This window comes from Thamnophis sirtalis, unplaced genomic scaffold (genome assembly GCF_051295495.1).
Source record: "Thamnophis sirtalis isolate CommonGarterSnake01/CBP01778 unplaced genomic scaffold, rThaSir2_p1.2 scaffold_9, whole genome shotgun sequence".
NCBI lineage: Eukaryota > Metazoa > Chordata > Lepidosauria > Squamata > Natricidae > Thamnophis > Thamnophis sirtalis.
Genome location: NW_028261389.1, coordinates 70,619,443 through 70,639,984, shown reverse-complemented (window position 1 = coordinate 70,639,984; position 20,542 = coordinate 70,619,443). Strand labels below are relative to the sequence as shown.

General features: G+C 43.4%; 1 protein-coding gene across 2 annotated transcripts in view; it reads right to left on the bottom strand.

Moving 5' to 3' along the window:
- The window catches only part of FBLN1 (fibulin 1), a 58,540-nt gene extending 41,463 nt beyond the window's left edge, over positions 1 to 17,077 (bottom strand). Inside the window, exons 1-3 of one of the 2 annotated variants that reach the window (XM_087722228.1) lie at positions 16,863 to 17,077; positions 3,368 to 3,467; positions 1,217 to 1,349 (exon numbers count right to left, since the gene is read on the bottom strand). In XM_087722228.1, the coding sequence (XP_087578354.1) occupies positions 1,217 to 1,349; positions 3,368 to 3,467; positions 16,863 to 16,941 (312 nt within the window). In that variant the 5' untranslated portion in view covers positions 16,942 to 17,077. The remainder of the gene's footprint in view (positions 1 to 1,216; positions 1,350 to 3,367; positions 3,468 to 16,862) is intronic. The other variant, XM_087722227.1, reaches the window with a different exon arrangement.
- Between the last annotated feature and the right edge of the window lie 3,465 nt (positions 17,078 to 20,542).

Genomic DNA, 20,542 nt, shown 5'->3' with positions numbered 1-20,542 from the left:
CTTCTGCGCATGCGCAAAAGCGTCCGAGCAGGTGGGCAGAGCCTCCCGCCGCCGCTACTATTAGTTTGCCCGATCCAGGCCGATCCGGGAACAACCACCTCTGAGCCTCACCATTTCCTGCCAACTTCCTCTCGTTTCACATTTTATATTTTTAGATCCATCTATTAATTTGATATGCTCTCATTATGATAATATTCTGTCACAATATTTTTTTCATTTCTAGCGTGAAATGCTTTGTATAGGAGGAGTTCGTACTTTTCACAACTAGCACCATGGCCCATGGTGAAGTATCCATGCTTTCATGAAACATTCATCAAAGAAATGGCCCCACAGAGATTCCCCTAGTCTGAAAGCCACGATGCAGATTTAAGCACACGTAACAAATGCAGAACAATCACTAAGAGTGCTGTAAACCAGCGGTCACCAACTGGTGTTCTCTGGACCACTGGTGACCTGCGAGAAAAGTTTGGTGGTCCGCAGAAAAACTATTTGCATTTTTGCATTTTTTTATATTGCACTAAATCAGGGATCCTCAAACTACGACCCTTGGGCCGGATACGACCCGCTGAAGGAATTATTCCCACTCGCTGATGGGATGGGGTCCTTCAGGCACTTGGCTTGGCTGCCTGTTTAGTAGCTCTACCCCTTCCCTCCCTGGGAATCTAGGCGCTTCAGTGAGCGGTGCGCGAAACTTCGGCCAGGTTCCTCTAAAGACAGAATTTACAAGGGGCGGCTATAGCGCCCGGGCTGGCTACAAGACATTCATTCTTGGCGGTATTTGAGATTCCTAGATGCAATGAACAGCAAACCTAGGATTGACCCCGGCACTTCTCTCCGCTAACCAGCAGCCAAGTTAAGTGCCTGAAGGACCCCATCCCATCACTAATTTATATTAGTGGCCCACAGGATTTAAACATATGAATTTAGTGGTCCCTGAAGTCCGAAAGGTTGGTGACCCCTGCTGCAAACGATCTTTTTAAGGGATTCTCTGGTTTTATAGGATGCACCATGAGGAAACAATGAAAACACCCAATATTTTCCATATCCTTTTGTCCACCTCCTTTATAGGAACCCTCAAAGAACCGCCCAGGATCCCGCAAATTCTAGAACTACGATGTGAAATGTACCGAAGTAGACCAGCAGCATCCGGCTCTGATAGCAAAGAGAAATTCCAAATTGCTATGCAGTCATTTCAACACCCCCTCTACAATTTCACCTTAATGATCTTGTCTTCACAGGTGGAATTCTCCCTTGGCAAGTCACAAGTTTCTTGCTTACTAGCAATGGCCATTCCGGTAGTGCAATGCAACACCTCCAGCTGACTGAGGCAACACTCTTCCTGGGCTATCCTACAAAGAGAATCAGACAGAGGATTACAGATTAAAAACAAGAGTTGGAAGGGACCTTGTAGGTCATCTAATCCAACCCCCCGCCCAAGCAGGAGACCCTACACCATTTCTGACAAATTGCAGTCCAATTTCTTCTTGAAAGTTTCCAGTGATGAAGCTCCCACAACTTCTGAAGCCAATTTCTCTTCCATTGGGTGATTGTTCTCACTGTCAGAACATAGAGACGAGGTGGCGCAGTGGTTAGAGTGCAGTACTGCAGCCACTTCAGCTGACTGTTAGCTGCAGTTTTGCGGTTCAAATCTCACCGGCTCAGGGTTGACTCAGCCTTCCATCCTTCCGAGGTGGGTAAAATGAGGACCCAGACTGTGGGGGCGATATGCTGACTCTGTAAACCGCTTAGAGAAGGCTGAAAGCCCTATGAAGCGGTATATAAATCTAACTGCTATTGCTATTGCTATTTCTCCTTATTTCCAGGTTGAATCTCTTCTTGTTCAGTTTCCATCCATTGTTCCCTGTCTAACCTTCAGGTGCTTTGGAAAATAGCTTGATCCCCTTCCTCTCTGTGGCAGCCCCTCAAATATTGGAAGACTGCTATCATGTCTCCCCTGGTCCTTCTCTTTAGACTAGCCATGCCCAGTTCCTGCAACCGTTCGTTGTATGTTTTAGCCTCCAGTCCCCTAATCATCCTGGTTGCTCTTCTCTGCACTCTTTCTAGAGCCTCAACATCTGTAATAGAAGCTCTGTAATGGGTGATATGATCGCACAACACACTTGACAAAACACAGCAAAAGTTGCAACTTTAAAAACAGTAGAGAACAATCAAAACAACATTTTTCTCAGAAGGGTTTAACTCTCCGGCAGGAACCAAAATTGGATTTAGGCAAATTGGGAAAATGGGTGCAACTTGAAAAATGGATACCGGGGCATCTTAGCAGGGGGCAGGAAATGGACAATTTGTCTCAGCTTGGAAGAGAAGTAGGAATGGACCTGATTCATACTTGGGTGGGAGATTACCTGCTTATCCTAAGACTTGCCTGGAAAGTAAAAATGAAAATAACTGCAAGCTATTTCAACATTGCTGCTAAGAAAAGCACACAGATGTTCAAAAATCACAGAGATGTGCCAATGAAAATCTCAGGAAGTCAGCTTGAAAGAGGCAAGGTTCATGCCCTGGATGAGGAGGCAGTTTGGTGTAGTAGTTAAGGCACCAGGCTAGAAAGCAGAAGACTCTGATTTCGAGTGCTGCCTGAAGTAAGGAGGCTGGATGGCTTTGGGTCGGTTCCTCTCTCTCAGCCCAACCCACCTCACAAGGTTGTTGTTGTTGTAGGGAAAATAGGTGTTGTGGCCCGCCAGCAGCAAGCAGAGGTAGCAGCAGATTCGGACAGTGAGGAGGTTGGGGAGGAACATGGGCCAGTCCTGGAGTCTGGGGAAGGCTCTGATGAGGGCTCTGTGTCAGAAGCAGAGAGGGGGCCAGAGCCGTATGCCAGTTATCAGCTGCCTTCAGAGTCAGACATCAGTGAGGCAGACAAACAGCTGGATCCTGTTCCCAGTGTGCGCATGCACAGAGTTGTCAGATACAGAGAAAAGCTAAAGAACAGGAGTCGACTTGGGAGTAAGACCACAGGTGGACGATGAATGGCCCTTCCCAGAGGAAATAAAAGAGGAGCAAAAGGGGAGTGGAGTTTGCAGGAGACAATTAGTTCACTTAATTGGTTTGTGACTTGCCAAGTTTTGCAGATATTAGCCTGTCAGCTCTCCAAGCCAGATAAGGTCTGTGACTGTAAATCCTCCCTTGAAAGACTTTGCTGGATGTAAATGAGCAGAATTCACAATAAATTAATAAAAGGGTTTTTTGTCAGGATAAGGAATTGTTTCATGCTCTTGGGAGGCCTAGGTCAAAACACTAGGAGGCATATCAGGTATGTTCACTGCCTTGAGTTATTTATCAAAACAATATAGGCGAGAAAAATAAATACATAACTGGATGATGCAACTACATTAAACACTTTGTCCTCTACCTGCATTCCTTGGAATCCCGATCTGAAGAGAGAAACCCACAGTCTTTCTTTTGACTTGCCCATTCATATCCACGGGAACAGCAGGTCTCCATTGATGCTTCTACGGAATGAAAAAAAAATGTGCAGTTTGCAGGGTTAGGAAGCAGCATTGACAAAGTACAGTTTTAAGGTGATTCACCTTCATGGAATGAAAGGAACCTCCCCAACCATCTTACTTAATATCTCCTGTCCTGCATTTGACCTACACTTTCAGATCATATCCCAATTTTTTTATTTTATCTCATAATTCTTTCATTTGATTGCACCACTGAAGCCTCTCAGTGTTGATCACACCTGCAGACACCCTTGTCTATCTATTTTTTAGGGTGGATGTGCATGCATATGACATATGCATTCAGACATAGACTTTACATTGGGATGTAAATACATTTACAATACATACATTTGTCAGAGTGCGCACAGCTTTACTACGTGAGGCAACCCAGGAGCAATAATAGCAAACAGAGGTTTTTAATAAATAATGGTTTTATCCTACAAAAGAATATATACTATACATACATGTATTATAGGAAGAGGTCAAACAAACAGCAATTACAGCAGGGAAGAACACATAGCAAGAGAGAGAGAGACGTCCTAACAGGGCCTCTTTTTATTATACAGGCTCTTAAAGGGATAACAGCTAAAAACCTTGCTGACTCATTCCCATTATTGCATCACTGATCAGGACTTAAATCACTACCCAGGAGCAATAATAGCAAACAGAGGTTTTTAATAAATAATGGTTTTATCCTACAAAAGAATATATACTATACATACATGTATTATAGGAAGAGGTCAAACAAACAGCAATTACAGCAGGGAAGAACACATAGCAAGAGAGAGAGAGAGAGACGCCCTAACAGGGCCTCTTATTATTATACAGGCTCTTAAAGGGATAATAGCTAAAAACCTTGCGGACTCATTCCCCTTATTGCATCACCTATCAGGACTTAAATCACTACCCTGAAAACATGCAAAATGTAAATTTTCTTCCTCTGGTTATAGATAGTCCTTGACTTACAACAATTCACTTAACAACTGTTCAAAGTTACAACAGCACTGGAAAAAAAGTGATTGACAACCAATCCTTGCACTTTCAACTGTAGAAGGATCTCCATGGTCACATGATCAAAATTCAAGTGCTTGGTAATCAGCATTTATGATAACTGCAGTGTCAAAAGGACATGTGATCACCATTTGCGACCTTCCCAACTAGCTTCCAACAACCGAAGTCAATCAGGGGGAGCCTAATTGACTTAAGGACCACATGATACACTTAACAACTAGAGCGATTCGATTAACAACCATAGCAAAAAAGTTCATAAAATCAGGCATGTCACTTCACAACCAACTCGCTTAGCAACAGAAATTCTAGCTCAAATTGTGGTCATGCATCGAAAGCTATCTGTAAAATATAGAGTTTCGTAATCATAAATCTGTTATATCTGTAACAAAAAATGGATTCAGACAAGCAAACACATTTGAAATGTTCTTTTCTAATTTCTTCTCAACCAGGTCAGAATTCTGCTGGAAATCAACTTGCAATCTGTTCAGCCCTGGACAAGAAAAGCAATCTAAATGAGAGATTCCCTTATCACAGGCAGATATAATTATATCCTAAGGACAATCTTGAGTAACATATTGAACTTTCATCATTCTCCCATCATTTAAAGGGTCAAATATTTAAGATTTACTTAATTTACGATTAGCAAACTATATGCATATTACACATGGTGATTTATTTAATAACTAGCTGATAACCTGGCGATGCCCAGGTATTTATTCATCCTAATTCTGTATTAGGTTGGAGCCCCCTTGTGGAGGACTGTGAAGCCATTACCATGGCAACTGTGCTGTACAGTAGATGCCATCTTAAGGCACAACAGGCTGTATCCTAACACTATCACACTAATGCACACTATCACTGTCAAAAGTACTGTGATTTGACGCTATAGGTATAATTCATTCCTTTTCATTTCAGCGGCCCAGGAGTTCCACAGTTATGCTGGAACACACACAGACACACACACACTGAAGTGTGTTAGGGGTGTCTTATCCCCCCCCCACAGTATTTATATCCAGATGTTCTGTTTGCTAAGCTTGGAAACAGATAGCTAACAGCTAAGACTCTCTGGAATTAATTTCAGTTTCAAAAAAAAAAGTGGGGGGATATTTAAACCAATAATTATAGTGGCCAAGAAAGCAATACTACACAATGGTAAGTTTTGAATCCAATTAGAGAATATGCTAATGGGGGGATTTTGAGAGCTGAAATCTACATATATTAAAGTTGCAGAAGGTAAGGAACACTGAATTAAATTAAAGGATGCAAAGATAATTCACTGCAAGGGGCAGGCGCCCTGTAAAAATAAAGGTAAAAAAGGACAAATATCCCACATTTCTCACATTACGTTTCACACACTGCCTTAATAACACAATAGAAATTCCTATGAAACCATAACAAATGGAATATATTTATGATTTTTAAAAGACCGATGGAAAAGCTTAATACAAAGAAAGTATATAAATGGAAATGATAGAATCAAGTATAAAAAGAATGGGCAAATTAAATATAGAGACGATACAGGTTGTCTTGGATATACAACAGGTCACTTAAATGAATGTTCAAAGTTACAACACCCCAAAATAACCAACAACACTGTTTCAAAATTAAATGGCTGCAACATCCCTGTGGCCATTCACCCATACAACCCAACCTCAGGACGCTGCAGGGCATTCCCCCTTTCTTCCATCCCACCCTGCCTGGAGCCTGCAGAGAGAGAGAGAGAGAAAACACATGGCCGGCAAGCCACTCCCACCAGGTCACATGGCCAGCAAGCCACTCCCACAAAGGAGGCCACACCCACAGAGTAGGTTCCAAAAAAATTTGAAACCCACCACTGGTTTGGGTGTCTCTTTTTGGAGAACATTTGACAAGCACGAGCCCGCAGAAAGTGCTTTAAGTAATTTGCAATAGGTGAACTTATATGCAAGAGGCAAGAGAGGAATAATAAGCTATTGGGTTGTTTTTTTTGTTTTTTTAAAGTATGGAAGTTTAACAAGAAACATGAAACCCTGAAGTGTTTGGAGAAATTTCAGTTGGCAGTATTTCACCCTTGGTTTAAGGGATCCAAGAAATAACCTAATAACTTAAATCAACTTGATGGTTGGAATAAAACAGCCATCCAGCCAGTGCAATCTTTCCTGCTTGGTTATAAGATTATGACTGTTTCAATACAAATCTCATGTTGACTTTTTTTCTGGACAGTTCTTGTTACGAATCAGATGTCAGAATGAATCAGCTGACGAGGAGCTGTGGTCTAGACTGCGATAAAAATCTAGACTTGGGAAAGAGCAGGCAGTTCTGTTTTGCAACCGCCTCAAGCAAGCCAATGACTTCATAGTCCTGTATCATTTAGCCCTGAACCCATCGAAGAAGGATTAGAAATAGATTTAAATATGGCTCCAGATAAATTACCTCCTGCCAGGAAAGGAAGGGGGAAAGGAAGGAGAGAAGGAGAAAAGAAAGGAGGGAAGGAAGAAAGGAGGGAAGGAAGGAGGGAAGGAGAGAAGGAGGGAAGGGGAAGGAGGGAGGGAAGGAAGGAGGGAAGGAAGGGGAGTAGGAGAGAAGAAACGAGGGAAGGAAAGAGGGAGGGAGGGAAGAAGAAGTAGGACCGTTGTAAGATAAGATGGATCTATGGGATGTTAAAAAAGCAATTTTCAAGTATATTGTCAACTGTGGGGAAAAATTGTTATAAATACATATTATTAATAACAGTTATGAGATCATATAATTGTGAATGTATATATGAAATTGATAAAATAAAATAAAATAAAAATAAAAATTACCTCCTGCCACTATAACACCTAAACTTTGGGCCAGTTATTATAAATCATCATTATTGCCATCTTCTATTTGTAGAAGGAGATTCCTGGCAAAATTGTCTTATGTCACCTTGTACTTTTAAGGAGATACAAGCCATAGACAGAAAATGGGAAAAATAGAGAAACAACTATCTTGTAAAATACTTATTGTCTTCAAAGTATTCCAGATGCTTGTCCAAGACTTTATATACTTTTTTCTAGAGCCTTTCCGCATTTTTTAAGAGAAGAAAAGCCATCATGCTCTATTAACCCCACAGCAGAGGTGGGTTCCTACCAGTTCGCACCTCTTCGGTTGAACCGGTTCGTCAAATCTACCGAAACGGTTAGAAAAGGTTCCACCAGTGGACCCGGAAAGGAGGCCACACCTACAGAAGAGGTTCCAAAATGTTTTGAAACCCACCACTGGTCCTTGGATATGATTATTCTACACTATCATGCTCATATTTATAAAACTCAGTGCCTCTGTGAAAGGTAAGGATGACTACTGCGTTTGTGGTGCAATCAGAACATTGCGTGTGTTGAAGTTGTTTTAACGCAAACCAAAGATGCCTTTTAAAAAACAAGTTTACATCATATTCTTATGCATGCCAGTGCTGTGTGTGAGGTAATTTAAGGTGGTTCTGACAAGTGCCGTCGGCATCTTCATATCCGGTCACATGGGTGGCAAGCCACTCCCATCTGGTCACATGGGTGGCAAGCCACTCCCACAAAGGACGCTACACCCACAGAGTAGGTTCGAACAATTTTTGAAACCCACCACTGCCCCCCAGTACCAGTGACGTGCGGTGAGGTTTATGGCTGGTGAGGCAGTCCCACTGACTAAAGCACTTTCTTTCGCCTGCCTGAGCTCGCGACTTTCTTTCGCCCGCCTGTGCTCGCGGCAGAGCTCAGGCGGGCTGCCGCGAGCTCAGACGGGCGAAAGAAAGTGCTTTAGTCAGTGGGGTGTCACGGGAGAGGAGAGAACACCTGAGCATTGCATTTATTAAAGAAAAAAAGGAAATTTGAAGGAAAAGAGGGAGCGTGGGGTGGGGGGGGCGTCAGAAACGGAGAGAGGAGGAAGAGTGAGCGCAACGCTGCAGCTTTAAACAGAATGACAGAGTTGAAGCCTCTAAAAAATGCGCCCTCTACTATGAGGCAGGAGAACTGCGTGCCTCAACTACCTCAGGATTTTTTAGGCTTTTAACCCTCGCTTAACTCTGCTCGAGCGCCTAAAAAGTCCGACTAGATGAGGCATGCAGTTCTCCTGCCTCACAGTAGAGGGCGCTTTTTTAGAGGCTTTTTTAAACCAGTGTTTCTCAACCTTGTCAACTTGAAGATGTCTGGACTTCAACTCCCAGAACTCCCCAGCCAGCATTCGCTGGCTGGGGAATTCTGGGAGTTGAAGTCCAGACATCTTCAAGTTGACAAGGTTGGGAAACACTGTTTTAAACAGGCAGTCATTCACAGTGTGGCAGCAGCTAGCTAGCCTAACCTCAGCACTCGCCTTTTCCCATTTACATTTTTTTTTCCTTTTCATGATTGACAGTGGTGAGGCTGTGCCTCCTCTGCCTCCCCTGACTGCACATCACTGCCCAGTACCCATATGGATTAGCCAGAGTTGCTATCTTCTTCTTGTTCTGAACTTCATCTATGTTTTTCCCTTCTCACTTTGGTAACAAATCTGGTTTATCTCTGCCAAATCATCTTCTTTCCCCGCTACATCTCTGACAGAAGCTTGATTGTCAATTAGCTAAGGAAAAGAACATCTCCAGGCTATGGAACGATCTCCCTAAGATGATGTGTTAGACTCATGCTCCGCTACCATTTCAGAAATGGTTAAAATCTTTCACCCCTTTTCTTACTGCTAATGATTGAGGTTAATGACATTTTGTATTTTAATCGATTTGCAGTGAATGCTCTGTAGGAAGTTAGCACCCACCCTTCTCCTAGAAAATGAAATATTTTAGGAAATATTAAAAGGGCAGAATATTTCCTTCTAAAAGGGAGAAAGAAACTCAGCCCCCCACCCACCTTTGTCAATGCACTATTAAGGCCTGAGCGAGACTACTCTATATAACAAAGATATACCTCGTTCAGGCAGAGCCACAATAGGAATCCCAAAGCACTTTCATTACATAATCACCCAGCAACAGCTCAATGATGCCTGGGAGATAGACAGGCTACAGTTAGCTAAGACCCCCGGTTCCACCACAAATGCGCGCACAACAAAAGCGCGCCTGACTAAACCGCGGTGTCTAAAGCGCGGTGACAAAACCGCGCGACGAATGAGCAACTAATTAGCCCTAAAGCGCGCCGACAAAAGCGCGCCGACAGAAGCGCGCCGACAGAAGCGCGCTGTAACGTAACCCTCAACCTAACCCTCAACCTAACCCTCAACCTAACCCTCAACCTAACCCTAAACCTAAATGTAAATCTTACCTTAAATGAAATCGCGCTTCTGTCGGCGCGCTGTTGTCGGTGCGCTTTTGAAATTGCGGTTTTAGCGCCGCGGTGTTGTTGGCGCGCTTATGACGTTCGCGCTTTTGACGAGTCACGAAGACCCCCGCCCCCTGGGAGCCTGACCACCAATCAGAACACATTTCTTACACAGAAACAGGAAGCTCCAGGGCGGGGCCCAAAAGAGAGTATAAAACTCAGGCTCTCTCAGCATCTCTTCCCTTTTTTCTTCAAGATCTTCAAGGCATGTGATCCCCTTTTCCCCCCAGGACCTCAAACCATGTGGTCCTGTCCATCATCAATAAATTCTTTCCAAGCAACTTCCATGAATCCAGTGTCTTTTCCCCCACTTGGAACTGAACCCAGAAGGACATTTCTTCCAATAGTTCAATAGATTATATGATACAACTAGTAGTATAGACCTGAAAACTAGTTCTTTTGACAGAAAAAATGGAGTGAACAATTGCAAACTACACATAACCAACGAAAAACAACAGTGGCAATAGTTTTAGAAGAGAGTATAGTAGAAGGAATTGTGTAGTTTTTGAAAATATTTCCTAAAAATAGAAATAATTTTAAGCAGTGGAAATGTTGGGACAAAGGTAGTAAGCGCCGCGGCATGTGGTCTGTGGCCAGGAATGTTTGCCAAAAGTTATATGAAACTGGAAACTATGTCATTAAAGTAAATTCAATGCAGTGGGAATAAGTTACTTAAGGGGTGTGTGGATAAACAAGAAATTGATTCAAGAATGAATGAGCACTAAATAGTTGTGGGATAGATATAAAAGTCGACGATAACTTTGGGGATCGTTTGGTCATAGAGAGTGAATAAATGAGGATCAAATTGCAAAACAAAAATATGAAGGAAGAGTGAACGAGCAGAGAGAGGAAAAAAGACAAGAAAATCATCACTGATAAGGAATTAAATGTGATCTTGAAAAAGTGAGAGGTTCAAAGAACAAAGGCAAAGTGTAAAAAGGGTGTTTGGATACATCACGTGGAAGAAGATCCAGGAAAATTAGGAATTGTATTGTTATAAACTGGTTTTACTTATGTCATTGATTTCTCTGGTTATTTCTTACTACTTCTGCATAACTATACAAGAAAAGTGGGATTGAGTGTGTGTGGAAGTAGGGGGTATGTGCTTTGTGTTCTCGATGAAGAATTGATGCAGAACAAAATGACTTCACTGATAACAAAGATGAATAATAAATGTTATCATTTTCAAATGTAACTTTTCATAGAGTAGAACTATACTTTATGTAAAAAAATGTGAGGGGACATTTTGGAGATAGTATTCTCCTGCCTAATCTTTTTTTTGATATGCAGTCTGTTGAAAAATGAAAGATTGATGAAAGTTTCCCAATATGTTTATCTATGTTCTTTTCTTCACAGCTTGGAAAAACAATAGGTCACCGATTTCTTAACTTTAGATGCCCCAAGCCAAATACAAGAACCCTAATATACAATTTATGTGGCTCGGTGGCTAAGACGCTGAGCATGCCGATCAGAAAGGTCAGCAGTTTGGCGGTTCGAATCCCTAGCACTGCATAACGGAGTGAGCTCCTGTTACTTGTCCCAGTTTCTGCCAACCTAAAAGTTCGAAAGCACGTAAAAAATGCAAGTAGAAAAATAGGAACCACCTTTGCTGGGAAGGTAACAGCGTTCCGTGCGCCTTCAGCGTTGAGTCATGTCGGCCACATGACCACGGAGAAGACTTTGGACAGCGCTGGCTCTTTGGCTTTGAAACGGAGACGAGCACCGCCCCCTAGAGTTGGGAACGACTAGCACATATATGTGAGGGGAACCTTTACCTTTTAATATACAATTTATTACTGTAATTAATGTATAACTTGCCATTAAATGTGTAAGTGCACACCAGAGGTGGGTTCCTACCAGTTCGCACCTATTCGGTAGAACCAGTTTGTCAAATCTACCGAACCGGTTAAAAGAGGTTCCACCAGTGGACCCGGAAAGCAAGCCACACCCACAGAAGAGGTTCCAAAAAATTTTGAAACCCACCACTGGTGCACATATATGCACACACAATTGCCCAAGATTTTGGATTTATTTTTTGCTACTAACAACCCATTTGACTTCCGGAGCTCAATCACAGGTTTCCAGTTTGTTAATCCTACTACTAAATTGGCTGTAGTACTATGCACCCAGGTGCAATGAAAGCCAGCCAAAGAATGAATTTCGCAAGCACCCGTCCAAATTTATGCAATGTGAGAGAGCTTTTTTTTTTTTTTTGGAATTATACCAAGAGGTATAACTCACCGCTACCACAAAGTTATTTCTTTTTAAAAAAATGAAAGTAAGAATTACCTCCCTTCAAGGTATGTAATCCATACCTTTTCCACAGGGGGGGAAAAAAAGAGCAGCTGGAATAGGAAAACATGAAGACCCTCCTTTAAAAAGAAAAATTGTAATGTTGGTGAAATGTTTGCACTGCCTTTGGTGGGCAAATTCACTCGCAATCAATGCAGAGTGACCGAAGAGTCTTTCCATGCAAGTGAAAAGCAACTGAAAAGACCAGGAGAGAACAGGAATCATGCAGAGCTACAGTAAACGAACTCCTGCTACTTTGGACTCTCAGAAATCTGGTGGTAGAATTGAGCCCAATGCCCTGAGTTTCCGAATTATGTCAGGCTTGAAGAATTGGGACCACACGTTTAGTTCCAATTAAGATGATTAACTGATCATGGCTATGCACAAGAGTCCGATCAACTAATGGTCAGCATTAAATTGGCATTAGATAAGAGTGAACGGAATTCAAAGGCGACTTGGATAGACTTTCTACTAGTAAAAGGAGCCAGCACCAACTTTATTATAAACAAATCGCACCACTCGAACTTCATCTCCCTACCAGTGTTTCTCAATGTTGATAACTTATTCAACGCAGAATCATGAGAGTCTCCTGTTGAAAAGTTGGTTGTTAGGAGGACTTACAACTGGGAGAATTATGGCACCTGAAGAAGGCTCCCTGAATGGAGGGTCAGAGGACTCATCACTGAACTGGATGATACATTTATAAAGTTTACAGGTGACCCAATGCAGACCAAAAGCCACAGGATGGCTAGGCCTCAAGAGAAATCGTTGGTCTTCCAACCTTGATACAACTTGGCTGTTCACCTCTCTATCAACACCTGGACTAGACGTAAATTAAAGATGTACCCAGTGGTGAAATGTAATTTTTTTTGCCACCGGTTCTGTGGGCGTGGCTTGGTGTGGGGGTGTCATGTGACTGGGTGGGTGTGGCCAACTCTTGTTCACTTTTTACAGCATTTTTTTGCTGCCGGTTCGGGCGAATAGGCAGGGAAAAAATGCTTTAAAAAGTGGGGGGGGGAGCTTCCGATGATCGCGCGGATCAGCTGTGAGCTGTGCGATCATCGGGAGCTCTTTTTTTTTCACTTTTTAAAGGATTTTTTTCCTGCCTATTCCAGCTGCTGAGCCGTGCAATCCTCGGAAGATTTTTTTTTAACTGCCAGTTCGCAGAATCAACAACACTCGTCCCTACTGGTTCAGCCAAACCGGGAGGATTTCACCCCTGGATTTACCTACCGTATTTTTCAGAGTACAAGACGCACCTTTTTCCCTCAAAAAAGAGGCTGAAAATCTAGGTGCATCTTATACACTGAATGCAGTACTTTTTTGCCTCCTGAAACCCCCTCCCCTTCACCAAAATGGCTGTGCATAGCTTGAAGGAGGCTTTCAGAGTGCTCCTGGGGGCTGGGGAAGGCAGAAATGAGCAAAAAATGGGCCGTTTTTGCTCAATTTTGCCCCCCCCCCAGCTCCCAGGGGCACTCTATAAGCTTCCTAATGCCCTTTTTTTGGACAAAAAACAGGCCCATTTTTGCAAAAAATTGACTGTTTTTTGCTCGGTTTTGGCCCCTCTCCCCTCCCCAGGAACACTCTACAAGCCTCCAAAGGGCTATTCATGCCCTTTTTTTTTTTTTTTTGAAAAAAAACACCCGTTTTTGCAAAAAATGGGCCTTTTTGGGAGGTTTGCAGAGTGAAAAAACCTTTTTTTCTTAATTTGCCTCTTCAAAATCTTGATGCATCTTATACTGCGGTACGTCTTATACTTCGAAAAATACGGTATGTCTAACATTGCCTTTTTGCTGTCAAGAGTATGTTGCTCTTTGGCATGACCAAGAAAGAAAGAAAAACCCAACACCTTAATCATGGCAGTCATCAGGTTTTCAAATATTTCTACTCAAACATTATATGCCACAGTGTGGTTACAGGGGTATGAATTACAATGAGTATAAAGAATAGAAGCCAGAGAAATGTCCTTGTTCTACTGGTTTTTCAAAATGCCACAACTGGCTATAATTTCTGAGTTGCATTTTTTCTCAGTACTACACATTCTTAGCAAATGAGATTATTTGAAAATAAAAGAGGCTGGCAACAGCATTCTAAACCAGTCTTTCTCAACCTTGGCAATTTTAAGATGTGTGATGGTGCAAGAGGAATTCCTGGAGTTGAAATCCACACGTCTTAAAAGCTGCCAAGATTGAGAAACACTTTTCAGAGAGACACCAAGTCCTACAAACATCCTTCGTATCATCTGTCGGTCCAATATCAGAAAAAGGGTATTATGATTTAAATAGAATTCAAACACAGGGTCTAAAGTATTCGTAACTATCCAGATTCTTGGCTCCAGTCTGAATACAGAAAAACAGAATAACAGAGTTGGAAGGGACCTTGGAGCAGAGGTGGTATTCAGCAGTTTCCGACCAGTTCTGGAGAACCAGTAGCAGAAATTTTGAGTAGTTCGGAGAACCGGAAAACATGGTCTCTTACTGGCCCCGTCCCCATCTATTCTCTGCCTCCCGAGTCCCAGTTGATTGGGAGGAAATGGGGATTTTGCAGTATCCTTCCCCTGGAGTGGGGAGGGAATGGAGATTTTACAGTATCCTTCTCCTGCCATGCCCACCAAGCCATGCCCACAGAACCGGTAGTAAAAAAATTGACTCCCACCACTGCCTTGGAGGTCTTCTAGTCCAACCCCCTACTTAGGCAGGAAACCCTACACCACTTCAGACATATGGTTATCCAATCTCTTATTAAAAACTTCCAGTGTTGGAGCATTCACAACTTCTGGAGGCAAGTTGTTCCACTGATGAATTCTTCTAACTGTCAGGAAATTTCTCCTTAGTTCTAAGTTGCTTCTCTCCTTGATTAGTTTCCACCCATTGCTTCTTGTCCTGCCCTCAGGTGACTCCCTCTTCTTTGTGGCAGCCCCTGAGATATCAGAAGACTGTTATCATATCTCCCCTAGTCCTTCTTTTCATTAAACTACCCAGTTCTTGCAGCCGTTCTTCATATGTTTTATCCTCCAGTCCCCTAATCATCTTTGAACTCTTTCTAGAGTCTCAACATCTTCTTTTACATCGTGACAACCAAAACTGGATGCAGTATTCCAAGTGTGGCCTTAACCAAGGACTGACTGAGGTCACTATTATTATTATTATATAAGTCTAAGTCTAACTGCTATTATGAAGAAAAGCACCTTAATACCTCTCTCAGACCTGGGTACTTGAGAGACCGCCTGCTGCCAATTACCTCCACTAGACCGATTAGATCCCACAGATTAGGCCTCCTCCGAATTCCATCCGCCGGCCAGTGTCGACTGGCGACTACCCGGAGGAGAGCCTTCTCTGTGGCTGCTCCGGCCCTCTGGAACGAACTCCCCGTGGAGATTCGAACCCTCACCACCCTCCAGGCCTTCCGCAAAGCCCTTAAAACCTGGCTGTTCCGACAGGCCTGGGGCTAAAGAACCGTTGCCCCTATCTCGAATGGTATGATTGTTGCGTGTTTTTAAATTATGTATTGTTTTGTGTTGTTGTTAATTTGTCTGTATCCCCCTTCCCTGGTTTGAGTTGTGAGCCGCCCTGAGTCCCCTTCGGGGGAAAAGGGCAGCATACAAATGAAATAAACATTCAACAAACAACAAACATTCAAACATCATGCTTTAGCATTTTTCCAATTTTCAGGTAAATCTCAACCAGATCTGTGTGAAGATGGACAGCCATATACATTTGAAAGAATAAAATCAGCAGTTACTTCTAAGCAAGTATTGCCACTTCCTTCCCTTATGGTAACAAAAAAACAGAAAAGAAAGTTTGAAGTTCAGCAACAGCATTTTCATGTTACATATCACATAACACTTTCCATGACTAAGGCCTTCTTATCAAAAAACATGTTACCTATAATGTACAGATAGTCCCCATTAGCAACTGTTCTAAGTTACAATGAAAAAAAGGTGACTTTTGACCATTTTGACCACTTAAGACCATTGCAGCATCTCCTGGTTGTTGGAAGAAATCATTAGGGCAGAGAACCGGTGGTTAAATTATTTGAATCCCACCACTGCACCTGATCACTATTTGCCTGCCTCCATCAAGAAACATCAGGGAGGGAAAGCTTGATTCTGATCCCAATAGTGTGAGCCATACTGTGGGGGAGAGAAAGACCCCCTGTTTTCACAAGGAAGAAATGGCTCCATGCTTCCCCTCACAAGTCAAAACAAGGACTTTCTGGAACCTTCCCCAACCTGCTGCCCTCCCATTCCCAGGCCCCTTTTTGGCTACAAAAATGAGGATTTTCAAAGTAGCCCAGATGTTGGAGGGATCTCAGGAATGTCAATTCAAAACCACACCTGACTGGATCCCTTTGCTTTGCCTCCCCAGATGGTTTTGAACGGGTGAATCTTCTCAAGCCGCCACCACTTTAGAACAAAAAAAACCAACTGTCCGGGGTGAGGAATGGAGAAGTGATCTCATCCACCGAAGCCAATTCCCCCCATTTTCCCAGCGGATCCCGATTCGGGGCTAGGCGGTTCGGGCCTGCAGAACTCTGCCAGTCCGCTAGAGGGCGGCAAGAGGGTCTATCTCGCCTCGCTTTGCTGCCCTCCGGCGGCGGCTCGGCGGTTTGCAAGCCCGCGGTATCCTAGCCGGGAGGGGGGGAGGGCGAGGATGCTGCCTGAAGGGTCCCACGCACACGCCCCGGCCCGAGATTTCCACGCGCCTTCCCCGGGCAGCTCTCTCCGCATCCAGAGACCCGGCTTCTGCGCAGCCCTCCCTCTCCATAACCCCGCGATTTTGGCGCAGCGCCCTTTACTCTTTACCTTGTCCCCGGCCGGAGGGCAGCAGAAGCAGGAGGGTGAAAAGCAACGGGGACCAGGACGGCCGGCGCGTAGGGTCCATGCCTTGGGCTGGTGGGGGAGGCGAAGAGAAGCCGTGGAAAAACCAGAAAAAGTCCCCCGCGGAAAGCTGCTCTGCTCTGCTCTCTCGCGCTGCCGGCGCCTCCTCCTCCTCCTACTAATTTGGGGTTGCAGTCACTGGTTTCAAAGGGCTCCCAGCCGCCCAGGACCGGTTGAGAAGGGAGCCTGGCAAAGGATTTCCCGACCGCCGTCCCCTCAAAAAAAAAACCACCACTCCCGCCGCCCAAAAAGTAATTTTAGAAAGAGTTCATCCAACGCCTCCTTCCTCCCCTCCTTTCAATTATCCCGCTTGCAGAGGGCTCAGCATCGTCTGGAGGCAGGCTCTTTCCTGAGTGGTATGCTAAATCCAGGGGTTGTCCTTCTCCCCACCCTTTTAACCAAAAAACCACCCACTCCCCCCCTCCTTTGGACTTAGAAAGCTTTGGAAACAAGGCAGGGGTTGCCTTTCAAACAGAAAGGGGGAATTCTCTGAACAGCAGTCAAAGGAAACAAAGTGCCCAAATTTCTCTGGGGGGGGAAACCCCAAAACAAAAACCCAGAAAAATAATCCAGACCGAGAGAGGGGGGGAATTAAAGGGGAGAGTATCCTAGTTTTATCTTTGGAAAGAGCAACATCTGGAACAAAATAATAAGGGGGGAGAGTGGGTCAATTTTGTCCTAACCAAAGCACATTGAGATCTGGTTTGATCTTACTCAAACAAGATTCCGCTCCTTCGTGGTTCAAGCAGAAGATCACAGCTAAGATCCCTCCATCTCCCTCTTCTTCCATTCCTTCTCCCAAGCAGTAAGATAAAAGAGGTCGGTTGTCATTTTAGGAACCATCCTGGTTTGTGCTGTTTGGCCACAAACCAGGATTGACTACCCTGCAAAACTTAAAGCACATTATTAGTCCCAGGCAGGAAATTCCATGCTCATAAAGGTCCCTGCCTGAGGATTAATAGGCCTTAAAGAGGGCAAAAATGTGCAAGTAGTAATTTCTCCATTTCTATCTTATTTTACTACTTCAGTATTGAATGCTTGTTATCCAGACTGCAGCATCTAAACCTGCCTTGGCTGATGAGTATACAGTCATGAAGAATATAGCTAAACTCCAGGCAGTTATTTCATTTTCATGTAAGGGTTTTCCTCATTGGAAGCTTTCAAGAAGAAACTGGACTGCCATCTGTCAGAAATGGTATAGGGTCTCCTGCTTGGGTGGAGGGCTGGACTAGATGACCTACTAGGTCCCTTCCAACTCTGTTAATCTCTGATTCCAGGATCTTCCCAGGTATTGATGTCAGGCAGGCTAATTGGTCTCTTAATTTCCTGGATCCACTTCCCCATCCCCCTTTTTGCAGATTGGAACCACTCTGGGATGGTCCTGGCAATTTGAACTCATTTAGCGTGAATAGGTGTTTCTCTTCCAATTTCTTGCCTGTTGTGACTTGCATTCCTATTCTGTCTCCTACAGTGTGGCTTTTAGTAGTTGGGCTATTTTTTTCCCCTTTTGCATGAAGACAGATGCAAAGAATTAATTAAGCAGTTCTGCTTTTTCCCTGCTACTGGTCCCTTGCCATCTTCTCCCATTAGTGGACCGGTGACTTTTTTCCTTGTCTCTTATATATTGCAAGAAACTTTTTTTTTTTTAAATGGCTTTAATGCAGAACGTTTAGACATCTGATTCAGCTCAGCAATCCAATCAGCAAACTTATGTTTTATTTCATTGCCCCTTCTATTGTGCTTGGCACACAGATCTCCTCACCCCACGGTGTATTTACTATTCAGGCTGCTCCAAAACTCAAGATTATTTGCTTTTAATTTGCTAACTTCTCCACTGACATTTCCAGGAATGGAGCCAAGTTTTGCTCAATTGCGGGTGCTGTTAAAAGTCTCCTTACCCTAGTTAAGGGCATTGAACCTCCATATCTATGTATTACCTTTACTTTTCATTCTAGTCTACTTTATTCTATTTCTATAAAGAGCTGTTGGACTTCTATCACTATTCTTCTGTAAACATCTTCTTCCTGTGACTCTAAGCCATAAATCCTGTTAAAGATTAATAATAGGAACACAAAAGAGAAAAGGCAGGAAGAAAAAGTTTTGATAGTTTGCAAAAGTTCCAAGACAGATACATCGGTTCTCTGGGCTGCTAGTTACACCCCTAGCCAACTACTGATAAGAAACTCAAGATATTTATTGCAGTTGTAAATCTTTCACCAATGTAACACAAGACACACTGAAACACAAAGCTTTCTGTGTGGAAAACAAACAAAAGACCTTATCCAAAGAGTTCAAGTGGCAAAATTGCAATTTCAGGAAGATCCAGAGATGGTCCATTTCCTGTCCAAGGATCCAGGTAATCCAACCACAGAAGACAGAGTTACAGGTAGGAAATCTGATCATGGGGTTTTTTTTGTCCATCTCTGATGCCCTGGATATAAGCTTCACCAATCAATCAGAATAGAGCTGGAAGGGACCTTCTAGTCCATCCCTTGCTCAAGTAGGAGACCCTACACCATTATAGACAAGTGACTGTCCAGTGTCTCCTTAAAAATCTCCAGTGATGAAGCACCTACAACTTCTGGAGGCAAGTTGTTCCATTGGCTAATTGTCCTCACTGTTAGAAAGTTTCTCCTTAATTCCAGATTACTTCTCTCCTTGATTAGTTTTCATCCATTGTTTCTTGTCTTGGCTTCTGGTGCTTCGGATTGAACATGCTTCTTTCTTTCAAGCATCTGTTCCTTTGTTCGTCTCTTCCTAATTTGTGATATGTTGTTTGACCTGGGATCTTGCGTCCTTTGTTCACCTGACTCAAAGACTGTACCTGTGTGGCCTCAGGTGTGTATGTTCTTCAGTCAGTTCCTTCAGTCCTGGGGCCTTCCTGGGGGAGTAATGAATGGTAGGGAAGGCTGAAGATGAGACTTCATGAAAATGGGCTTCCTTGCTGTGGAGGACCTGCCGGAACGAAGCCAAAGATCGTGGCTCTTGGTCAGACCATGAGATGTTAGAAGTTTATGTATTTCAAGCCACGTTTGTGATGCCAACAAAAATAACATATGTCTGACTGCTTGTTTTTAATCCAAAAAGAAAAAACAAATATGCCTTTATATTGAGGGCACATCTATATAAACAGCTCTTTTCCAGGGTGTAACTGCTGTCTCAATCCCACTATAAGGTAAGGTTGGACAAGTCCAGAAAGCAAAAATAAAAATAAACTTTCAGCCAGGAGGATAAGTTAATGGAAAGTCCTTAGCTACATTTTCATGTGCTTTAGTATTATAACCTTTTGCATTTTAGGTAGCTTAGGAAGTAGCTGATAAATACATGGAGCCTTTAAAAAGCATCTTGCGGGACTTGACTTCCTGGGAGGAGCCTACTGGTGGAAGCAGCAAAAAATCAGCTGCCTCCGAATTCCTGGCTACGTACCTGTTTAGAGGATCTTCCATCTGACGTCTTATCAGGTTTTCTTATCCTTCAGGCAAGAAGGAAAGAAGAAACTGTTTTGCTGGCAAATGCTCTTCGATTTTTGCAGCTTTTGTGCTTGCAAGGAAAGGGGGGCTAGCCCAAGGCAGAACGGCTGTCCGTGCTGGGAACTTCAAACTGCC